An 11,772-nucleotide genomic window follows, 5' to 3' on the forward strand; every position below is an offset into this window, starting at 1 on the left:
TTCTCTCCTGAGGAAGTAATTCTTCTTCATTTTCTTTTTTTGAAATTTCAGGTCGAATTTATAAGCATTCTCAGCAACCTTTGATTACATATGAAAAACATAATGTGACAGACTATCCAAAGAACGTGGGAGGATCCCGTTCTTTATTCCTTCTGAAAGCTCATGGTACGTTACGTGTGTGGTATTATTACTACTTTGTGTAGTAAATTTACCTGATGACTCAGTGCTGGCTGGATTAGGAATGGCGGTGGGCATAATTTACCAAATGTTCATCCATCTTCTATGTTTAAATATTAACATTTGCAAGTAGCAGTGTCTATCTTAATGTTTGCTAATTTTTATTAAAAATGGAAAGTAGGGATAACTCAGTGGTTTTAACCCTGGCTGTACATTAAAATCACTAATGGAGCTTTTAAGACATCTATAATTTTTAAAGAGTGCCCTACTTATTTCTAACTGTAGCCAGAGTTGAGTATCTGGGTTAATCAATTTAATTTTTGTGAGACCTTAATTAGGCCATTTATTAAAATAAAGGCTTGTAATAGAAGAGTGTTTCGTGATTTTGATTGTTTAACAGTAGTTTGGTTTCAAAGAAACAGTTCTGTTGAAGAACTGATCAGTGTATAAGTATTTGAGGGTATACAGATTACTCAGTGCTGTACATATGATGATTTTAATCATGAAATGATTAAATGATTAAAATGATGTAATTAACCACGTTGGAGGAGCAGTAGCCTAAAATAAGGCTCTAACATTCCCTGGTTCTACAGATGAAAGTTGATTCCATTTGAAAAGTAGCCTGGTTTATTGAAAAGAAGAGATTTAAAAGTAGGGGAATAGTGTAGTGTGTACTTGTGTGTGGGGAATCTGTCCTTATTTGGTATATTTCCTTTATATTCTCCGGAGTTATTCCTTCCAGTAGAGTTTCAATAAATGTCATCATAGTTAAGCCTGAAAATAAGTTTATTATTGGTAATTTGCTTCTACTAGTAGCTCCAGTGTGATAGTAATTGGATTTCGCATGTAACCTGCCTATTTGGGTTTCATTGTTTTTGGAATGAGCAGTGAGAACTTGCTCACATACCCGCAGAAGGGCTGTGTTAGTGTCATGATTAAGAGCACAACTGCTGAAGCCAGACTGGGTTTGAATCCCAACTTTGAAACCTTAGGCAAGTTACTTAACTTCTCTCTTCCTTAGTTTCCCCATCCCGCAAAACTGGAATAATAATTATAACTACTGAATGGGATCGTTGTAAAGATCAATGAGAGTACTACACATAAAGAACTCAGGGACAATGCCTGGCACACGATAGGAGTGACGGAAGTGTTAGCTCTTAGAAGTAGTAGTGGTCGTGGTAAAAGCTGTGATATGTGGGGTGTTTTTAGGTTATGCTTACGTTCATTGAATGTATTTCATTAGTTGTTTTCCATGTTCTGAGCATTTGGCTTGGCCCTTTAAGAAACAGCTTGGTTTGTGATATCAACCATTCTGTTTTCTCACCTGCAGGTGCCTTAATGTTTGTGGCATGGATGACTACCGTGAGCATAGGTGTGCTTGTTGCTCGGTTCTTCAAATCTGTTTGGTCAAAGGCTTTCTTTGGTCAAGCAGCTTGGTTTCAGGTAAGTGGGAGAAAAAGTTTAATGGCAATTTCCATATTATTTGAATGTTGCAACATGAAAGCATGTAATACGTGGGCTTCTTTTCCTTTTTCTTTTCTTTCTCTTTCTTTCTTTCTTTCTTTCTTTCTTTCTTTCTTTCTTTCTTTCTTTCTTTCTTTCTTTCTTTTTTGTGGTTATGGTTGTTGCAGTTGTGGAATCCTAATAATCCCTTCATTTTACCGTTTGGTTTCCTAACCAATTGAGAAAAGACATAAGATACTTGATGGTGATCAAAATAGAGACAGCTTTATGAGGGTCAGGTTGGATTGGAGAATGTCACAATGCCATGTGCCTCCCTTTGTAACATAGACTTTGGGACCCAAAAGATCTTGACTTACATGTCTGTTGACCAAGGGTAGAGCCTGCAAGAGCATTCATTCACTGCGCTCACTCAGTACAGATAGGTCAAGGAGGATGGTAGAGCCGAAGAAAGTAGTTGGGGTTAATGCATTTCTAAACAGGGGTCTGTTCTCTGGTTGATGCCAGTGAATGTTAGACCATCCCTGGCGCACTAATCAAGATCATCTATCTCCTCTGTGGACGGGAAGAGGAGCTAGAAGTGTTTCTTTTCATGCTGCCCCTTTGCATGGGATGAGGAGGCAGACTCTTTTTTTTTTTTTTTTTAATGATTTTTTATTATATTATGTTAGTCACCATATAGTACATCCCCGGTTTCCGATGTAAGGCTCAATGATTCATTAGTTGCGTATAACACCCAGTGCACCATGCAATACGTGCCCTCCTTACTACCCATCACCATTCTGTTCCATTCCCCCATGCCCCTCCCCTCTGAGGCCCTCAGTTTGTTTCTCCTAGTCCATAGTCTCTCATGCTTCATTCCCCCTTCTGATTACCCCCCTTTCTTTATCCCTTTCTTCCCCTACTGATCATCCTAGTTCTTATGTTCCATAGATGAGAGAAATCATATGATAGTTGTCTTTCTCTGCTTGACTTATTTCACTTAGCATTATCTCCTCCAGTGCCGTCCATGTTGCAGCAAATGTTGAGAACTCGTTCTTTCTGATAGCTGAGTAATAATCCATTGTATATATGGACCACAACTTCTTAATCCAGTCATCTGTTGCAGGGCATCTCGGCTCCTTCCACGATTTAGCTATTGTGGACATTGCTGCTATGAACATTGGGGTGCATATGGCCTTTCTCTTTACTACGTCTGTATCTTTGGGGTAAACACCCAGTAGTGCAATGGCTGGATCATAGGGTAGCTCAATTTTAAACTTTTTAAGGGACCTCCACACTGTTTTCCAGAGTGGCTGTACCAACTTGCATTCCCACCAACAATGTAGGAGGGATCCCCTTTCTCCACATCCTCTCCTGCAATTGTTGTTTCTTGGAGGAGGCAGACTCTTAATAGAAAGACAAGAGTCAGTAAGCACCCCTGAAAACAAAACAAACCTCTCTTTCACATGTCATGGAATTTAGATGTTGCACATACAGTGGAAGATCAATGAGTCTGTGTTGAGATAGAATGTACATGTCTGCTTTTGAGAAAATGCTGCTTGTTGATACAGTTTGACCTTTATAAGGGGTATTCTTAAAACTTTAGGTACATATATGTTTGTAGCCTTTAAGACTTACCTTATCTAACCTGGTTTCTCACTATTGGCTGGCAGGGTCGATCTGTTTTATATGGTCTCACTACTGCTATGTACCTTGCTTGCCTCTGTCTCTGCCTTTAATTTCTCTCTCTTTCTCTGTCTCTCTCTCTTATCTGCTCGTATGAATATTCCCAGTTGGAAAATTCTTTGTGTCTCCACTTTACCAATTCAGTTCTCTACTGCCTTTAAAACTCTGATGTCTCTACATGTAGTGTGATTAATATAGAGTGATTACATGTCCTCCTTTCCCTGAGATAGTTTTTGTTTGCACCATTTATTCTAGCATACTCAATTAACAGTGTCATTCCACTCGCATGATTTAGACAATGAATTGACATTTCATACATGTTTCTCTCATCTCCTCACTTGTGCGCTCAGCTCCTCTGGAGACAGTATTTTCTGTTTCCTTACTGTCTCATGATATCCGGTCAGCACTGTGCTTGGTGGTAGAACCTAATAAAGGAAGGAAACGAAGGATTTTTGGCAAGGAGGTGTGCTCCGTGTGTGAAATAGCCATTCCTGCTACTCTGTGCAGGTGACGTCTTGGCAAATGCTTTTGAATGACGAGGGTGGCAGCTTAGAGTTTTCTTTACAATTCAGTCGTTTACTAAGTTTTTTTAACTCACTGTGGATGGCGGTTAGATGTCCGTGGAATGCGTGCCTTCAGTGACTCCCACCCCGCGATCTCACAACAGTGCCGCCAGCTCCTTCCTCTTACCTGGTTAATTGTATTCTCATGGTGCCTTTTCACCTTTGCAGGCGCATCGGATGCTCATGGTCATGACCACCGCCCTTACCTCCATTGCTTTTGTGCTGCCTTTTGTCTACAGAAGAGGCTGGAGTTGGGTAAGTATCTCTTAAACAGGATGGTTTCATATAAATTCACTTTAATGTCAAGGAGGTTGCTGTTTCATTCTCAAATGAGAGGTTAAAAGATATTTCTGCGTGCATCTCACTTTCCTTTTTTAATCATGTGGCAACTATTCCGTATGGATGGGGGTCGGGGATAGAGCGAGGATGTCATTGCAGATTACTTGGTAATGAAATATATTTGTCGGCTGCACCAGATGTTAGGGGTACTCTACATAGCTTGGGTGAGTTTTCTCACTACGGAGAGGTGAAAATTCACAGTGTGATATCTAAGGAACGTGAACCCTTGTAAGTGGTTTTCTCTAACTAGTACTGTGATTACCACTAAGCTAACGTCAGAGCGAAGATGTTTACTGGTGCGCTCACCGGTGTATCTGAAGCGCCCAGAGCAGGTTGTGTGTGTAGTAGGTCCTCAGGAAAGACTGAATGAACGAATAAGGCTTACTCAGAATAAGTGATGTAGCTAGGTTCAGAGCCTGTGCTTCCATGACACTGCTCCAGTTTTACAGCCAGTCAGAATTCGATCTCAAACTTTAATATTGCAGTTCGGGCTGTTGCTATAAGGGCAAGATTGATGACTCTTGGGTCACTAGGAGACCTCCCTCCTGCTTTTTAGGTAATTTCGGAATTGGTCACCGTATTTTCTTAAAGGAAATGATGAAGATTTTCTGATACGAACCTAGACATCAGAACCTTATTTTATGCAGGTATTTGGGACAGGGGTGATGCTTATTTTGTAAGCTTTGTAGTTTGCAGTCTTTGCAGTTTATGAATCGGACCATATGAAGGGGAGACTATAGTAGCTACATCACAGGCTTTTTGAGAATTGAGAGTTAATTAGCTGAAAGCACTTAGGAAAGTTTCCTGCACATTCTAAGCACATATAGGGATTTCTTTGCTGTTGTTACTGTGGTTTTATGAGATAGAGGCACTTTCCCTCTCCATGGTCCTGGTTATAATTTTATCCATATAGAACTGAGTCCATAGCCTGAATGTGTTTTTATAATGTTCTTTCATTTGCTTATTGCTCTTCTTGACCAAAGCTTCCCATCATGGCTGAGAAACCACTGTACCCTTGTTCTAGATCACAGATGTTAAAGCCTACCCAAACGTGGCAGTCAGTGACAACAGACTGTAATGTTCCCCCATCTAAACATGTCCCAGGTTAGAAGATCTCCTTAGTCCCATTCTGAAGTTTTTTAGTGGAATAATTGTGCTAAGTGGTCCCATCCAACCGTCTGAGAGAGGAGTGGAGCTGAAAGGGTTGAGCTACTTTGTTCATGTTTTTTCTCAGGTTATCCCTCCTTTCCGAACAGAGGAGCTAAGATTGTAATGCAGTGTCTATATGGGTTATTCATTTAATCGACAATTATTGAGTGACTAAGGCTCTGTTAAGCATTTGAGTTACCAGGAATCACATAGAACCTTTAGCTCAGGGAAACACAGAGTTCCTTTTTTTTTTTTTTTTTAATTTTATTTATTAATTTGACAGAGAGAGAGACAGCCAGTGAGAGAGGGAACACAAGCAGGGGGAGTGGGAGAGGAAGAAGCAGGCTTTCAGCCAAGCAGGGAGCCTGATGTGGGGCTCGATCCCAGGACCCTAGGTTCAGGCCCTGAGCCGAAGGCAGACACTTAGCAACTGAGCCACCCAGGCGCCCCTGAAACAGAGTTCTAAACAAAATTACCATCCAGGGCGGTGATTGCTCTTAACATGGGGGTCCCAACTAGTCCTAGGTGGGCCTTGCTGGTGTTGGTGATCATCTAACGTCCTGATGGGGGAGAGGCAGCACCCTGCATGGACTCCACCACAACCGTTTACACACTGTGCGGCATTGCACGCACCGCTTGATATCTCCAAGCCTCAGTTCCCCATGAAGGCGGGGTATTGATAACTGTCCGGCCTTGCAGCGAGCATCAGTAATCATGCATATAAAGTACATGCCTGGTGTACAGTAGGTGCTCAGTGCATCGTGCCTGTTCTTATTAGTAAATGTTTAAAGCTACAGAAAAACACTAAGAAGACATCATCTGTGTGTATTATTTTTAATGTGAGGATTTAAACTGGTGGGCGAGATCGAGACCATTAAAATGATGTAACTTTGTTCAGTATGCAGGTTATCATCCATACCTTGGCTGCATAGTGATGATTTTAGCAGTTCTTCAGCCCCTTTCGGCAGCATTCAGGCCACCTTTACATGACCCCAGGTACTTAACAGCTTTTATATGTAGATGGTCTTAATGTGGATATCATTATTTGGCAGACGGGTTCCTTTTTAAGTGAAAACACTTTGCATGTTATAAAATTCAGTGGTAAATGATATTTACTTTAAAGAGTTTTAAAATGTATTTCAGACATCTAATTCCTAGGCAATAAGGGAAATAGCGTGCTTTTCATTCTCTTGGGAGTTCATTGTAGTTCTATCACTTTGAGCATACTGACTGGTTCTTTATTTGGTAGAAGGCAAATATTTAACTGGACTCATTGGAGTATGGGCACAGCTGCTAGAATAATAGCAGGTAAGTAAGAAGTGCTGCCACTTATTCATATATAATTGCTGGTTGTTTATATTGCAGGTGGTAATTTGGCTTAAATGATTTTTAGATGTATTAGTAATTGGAGTAATTGGTTGTAGAGGAGAAATCGGCCTTAAACATTGAAATCCAGAAAGTAATTTCTAGAGGTAACTATTCGAGTCATTATTTCAGTTTTAAGTTTAAGGTTTTTGAAATGGCTTTAAAACTTTCCTTCTAAGACTCTTTTTTTTTTTTTTCTTAGCGTTTGCCTTTGCCAGTAGAAAAGCCATGCTAATGGCCAAACGCTCAAGTTGAGGGTCATTTGTGAGTTGGGCTGAGGTGGGCTGGGGACATCCCAGCGCTCTGTCTGCAGGTCCCTTCCATGGAGATGGTACCTTCCAGGGAAGGATGATTTTCAAAAGTCAAGTATGGTTATCCAGTATATTTTGACGCTTTGTATAATAAATAACTAAACTGACACCTCCTCCTACTCTTACATTTCGATAGTCTTTGGAGGTTCTTTGTGGAAGGAGGAGTATACTCAACAACGATTTCCATACTTTGCTCCCTTTCCTGCATTGCAGGCGTAAAACTGTTTGGAAAGTTTGAGTGTCTCTTTTTAAACAGTTGGTAGATCATAATTATAATTTCCCATCTTACCTTTCTAGTCTTAAAATTAAAAAAAGACTAAGTTAATTATTTGGTCTTAAGTATAGTCTAATTCATCTTATGAACTCTTTTCCTGTGTTTTACTTGGTATAAGACACACACATGTACACACATAATTACCTCTCTTGAGGGTGACTACATTTGAATACATATATTTTTCTTATAAATATAGTGGCAGCGATGTTCCTGGGAATGGACTTACCAGGACTAGATCTTCCTAGCCCATGGAAAACCTATGCGATGACTGGATTTGTAGCCTGGCATGTTGGGACGGAGGTTGTACTGGAGATACATGCCTACCGACTTTCTCGAAAAGGTAACCTGCTCGAACAGCCGTGTTACGTAGAATCACCTTTATCCAAACTCTAGGAATGTAATTAGTGTCTAGATACTGATGGCTGACTCTCACCGTATAGCTCACTAAAAATGTCTGTGGTGATTAGTTAGTGTTCGAACTCATGGAAATATTCTGCTCTTTTTTTAATACTCATTAGTATTATTAGAATTTGTGAGGAAAAAAGGGAACGATTTTAGGTTTTAGGGAAGAAGTCTTTTTTTATAACGCTGGTCTGGAGCCAGTTCACACTGAGAATCCTGAATGAGCAGCGCTGAGAGAACCCAGAAATGGAGGAAGAAGAAAGAGATGCCCAAATTCAACACAGGGCAGAGCTGCAGACAGATTTTGCCTATTTGATAAATTTACCGTGTACTAACACTTAGGTTGCCATCTCCATAATATATAGCTAGCTAACTAGGTAAGCTAGATAGAAAGAACGTATTTTGCCCAGACTTTCTAGTGGCAAGTCCATTTTGATCTTAGTGCCAAATGGACCCGAGGCAGGGTCAAGATACCTATAGCCATTAGGAATGGAGCATTAGTAGAGACTGCGTGACATTTTAAACTCGCTTGGCTTCTGGGCTGTGTCCTTTGTGTCTTATTTAGTCCCCAACTCCCTAAATGAGTTAAGGTAGACTTCTAAAAATAAGACCTCTCTCTCTTGCATCTAGGAGCCTGGGCAGCTTTTAGGAGCCAAGTAGTAAATATCTATCCTGCCATTTTTGGTTCTCGATAAGGTCATATAGATGGGGTTTGTGATGACCGCTGAATTATGGCTTGCTATTTAAAATACATATGTACTTCAAACGTGGTTTGTTAAGGCTTTGATGTGGTGTTTATTGTCCGGGAGAAGAGGTATCTTTTAAGTCCCTTGACAAAGATATTATTCTGTAGCCAGCTTGTCCCGGTTTGTGAGAGCCTTACGTGTTCAGGAAGTTTGCAACATTTGGTAACTTGACATGAGAGAATATACACATGGAAATCAACAAATGCTACAGCTCAGGACTTTTTTTTTTTTTTTTTTTTTTGAGAGTTAGTTTACCGGCATACTCACAGGCCTTACAAACTGATGTTGTTTTTTTTGACAGTTGAAATATTGGATGATGCTAGAATTCAGATCCTCCAGTCATTTACTGCAGCTGAAGCAGAAGTAAGTCCTCCTTTTCTTATTTATTGACACACACTTCAATGACAGTAGTTTCTTTCTTTCACGTCTCAATTTTTCTTTCAGGGTCATGCTTTTAAAAAGGTGGTGTTCGCAGTTTATATCTGTGGGAATGTGACTTTTCTCATCATCTTTTTATCTGCAATCAACCAACTCTGAGCCAGCAAAATCTTGGTTTTGCAGACAGATGACAATGATCATTTAGCCAAAGGCACTTGAAGCTGTCCTGACTGCCTGGAGCGTATTCATGAATTCTGAATTGGAAGAGCAGGTCATATCTCTAGAGGAATTCCGAGGTGTGGTCTTTAGAGATCAACTTTCAGCAGGGTCCTATGGACTATAAAAAGGATGTCAAGCCTTTATGTGTGATTCTGAGTGTTACCAAGGAGGGTAGTACTTGAGGAGAAAGGACTCTCAGCTATCTTCCATGATGAGATTTTTAGAATGTTAGCCTTTAAGGAAAGAACTATTTGGAAAGACAGAACTGATGACACTTGGAGGAAATGGAGATTGTATTAAGGTGAATATATTTTGGACTAAAAAGGTGCTCTTTTAAAGAAAATATTTATGCTAGTTTATCTGAATGGTCTTCCATCAAAAAATGGACTTTTTTGAGAAACTATGTTTTTCAGTCCAGTTTTTTGGAAATGTCCTTTTTCCTATGTATTCTGTTACTTCTCTGGTAAAGGTGGAAGTGGGGCTAACTCCATTGTACTAACATTTAAATATATTATGAATATGATAATTTCTTTTTTAGCAATGAAATGCAAGTGTGCATCTTCTGCTTAAGACTGTATTTATATATTCAGTTACAGGGCTGAAATGACATTTTATATGTTAATTGTTTTGACTCTAAGATTTAAGTCTTAGCTCTTGGAGATTGTAGACTTGCATTTCATAAGTAATAAAATTTACCCTTGTGAATGTATTTAGCAGTTACTCTTTTTCTTTGTGGTAATAAATAATATGGATGGTTTTATTTTGTTAGAAGTTCCCGATGCTGTAATGAATTAGAATACCAGTGTTATTTTCCTTCCTACTCCAGTGATATCTTTTTTTAATGGCGGGGTTTCATATTTGCTATAGGGACTTCTAGCCAGTGGGTGGCACCATAATACCGGAGTACTGCTTTGTTCCTGTTTCATTGTGGTGTTAATCATTTTTAGTACTTAGGTCATACCGTGGAGTGGTATTTCCCTTAAATTCACCAACTCTAAATCTTTATTTGAAAAGTTTCTGCGTTTTTTGGGGGTGGGAGGGGGTTGGGGTTGTGAGTTAGAAACTGAAATTAGGGATTGTTAGTATTTTTCTGGTTACATTTCTGTTTGTTTTCTAACCATGATTATTTGTAACAATTGTTGGTAGTTCCCTTTACATTCATCTGACCCTGTGACAAATGAATCTAACTATTTTAAGCAGAGGAGGCAAGCAAAACTGAACATTCCTGAAAAAAATATTTAGGAAGGTGTATTTTATTTTTTAGGTGTTCTGTCTGATTATCTTATAGTTTCTGCTCGGTCCAAGGACCTAATTTGTATTTGGTGTAAATAATAGCCTTGCCTATGTGTCCTACATCTTTTAGGGGGTAAAACGATATGAAAGTTTTATTTTTGTCCCTTATATAGGTGTTTATCATAAACAGCTTAGGGCTGAGATATGGGTCTTCTGTGTTCATGTTCTGTGAGTGCCACGCTATTTACACTCTAAACATTCCTTTTAAATAGTTTCATTAAAATTTTTTTTTTTAGTATAGCAAATTAAGTATGTGCTAAAATATTTTCCTCCAGTTTTTAGTTATAAGGGGCTTACAGGTTAATAAACTTTTAATAAATTGTACTCTATATGACAAAGAAAGCTTCCTTTAAGGGGAAAATGAACCTTGGTGTGTTTGGTTTTCAAATATGTGAAGTTACTGGATCTCTAGCACTGAGGCTAAGATGTTTTAACTTTTTCTTTTCCCTGATTCATCTGTTGGCACTATTTTGCTGTATCATCAATTAATACACAGAGTTGTCCAAAAAGTCTTTCTTATTTAATCTTGACAGAGACACCATTTTATTAATACCAAATTTTTATTTTTCTGCTTATGAATGGTTGATATCCACAGGTTGAAAAATGCTGTTCTTCACTCCTGTCATTATTTCTTCTTGTTTTTGTAATAAACATTTTTTTAAACTTCCTTTGTTAGGAGTGATTATAAAACTAACTGTCTTTAGATCTTAGCAGTGTGGCTCCCAGTGATCAAAATCGTAAGTTTTCTTCCTAAAGATGGTTTCCTCTATAAAATAAAAATAAGCATGTTTTTTGGAAAAGATGGAACAAATTCTTGAATATTATGGTTGGGCTATTTTTTGCTTCTATTATTTTCTGCTCTATGGAAATTAATCTTAAGGGTGTAGGTAGCCTATGGCATAAGTTATTGGATAAATGACTCAAATTCACTTTAGTGCTTACTTGGTTTCAGTCAGACTTTGGCTGTAATGTGTGTGGAGTGCTATTCATCCCTTTCACACCCTGCCTCAGTCTGGGCTGCGGTGAAGAAAGACGGTGCTTTCTGGCAGTCAGTGCCAGCTAGCAAGCTCTAGGAGCACATGTAGCTTTTGGCTGAAATTTTATTTATCTCTATGTTCTGGTAAAGCAGGAAAAAAAAAAAAGAACAAACGTCCTTGTTTAAGATAATCCATTACAGATAGACACGAAAGATAGGATTCTTCTTTTTTTTTTTTTTTTAAGATTTTATTTATTTATTCGACAAAGAGAGACAGCCAGCAAGAGAGGGAACACAGCAGGGGAGTGGGAGAGGAAGAAGCAGGCTCCCAGCGGAAGAGCCTGATGTGGGGCTCGATCTCAGAACACTGGGATCATGCCCTGAGCCGAAGGCAGATGCTTAACGCCTGTGCCACCCAGGCGCCCCAAGGATTCTTCTAAGCTCTTCTCAA

General features: G+C 39.2%; 1 protein-coding gene across 1 annotated transcript in view; it reads left to right on the forward strand.

The window, feature by feature from the left end:
- FRRS1 (ferric chelate reductase 1) overlaps positions 1 to 11,145 on the forward strand; it is a 45,400-nt gene extending 34,255 nt beyond the window's left edge. Inside the window, exons 9-16 of the mRNA XM_026497550.4 lie at positions 52 to 165; positions 1,508 to 1,620; positions 4,038 to 4,124; positions 6,256 to 6,353; positions 6,607 to 6,665; positions 7,504 to 7,647; positions 8,757 to 8,818; positions 8,900 to 11,145. Coding sequence (XP_026353335.2) covers positions 52 to 165; positions 1,508 to 1,620; positions 4,038 to 4,124; positions 6,256 to 6,353; positions 6,607 to 6,665; positions 7,504 to 7,647; positions 8,757 to 8,818; positions 8,900 to 8,992 — 770 coding nt within the window. The 3' untranslated portion in view covers positions 8,993 to 11,145. The remainder of the gene's footprint in view (positions 1 to 51; positions 166 to 1,507; positions 1,621 to 4,037; positions 4,125 to 6,255; positions 6,354 to 6,606; positions 6,666 to 7,503; positions 7,648 to 8,756; positions 8,819 to 8,899) is intronic.
- Positions 11,146 to 11,772: the final 627 nt, after the last annotated feature.

This window comes from Ursus arctos, unplaced genomic scaffold (assembly GCF_023065955.2).
Source record: "Ursus arctos isolate Adak ecotype North America unplaced genomic scaffold, UrsArc2.0 scaffold_12, whole genome shotgun sequence".
NCBI lineage: Eukaryota > Metazoa > Chordata > Mammalia > Carnivora > Ursidae > Ursus > Ursus arctos.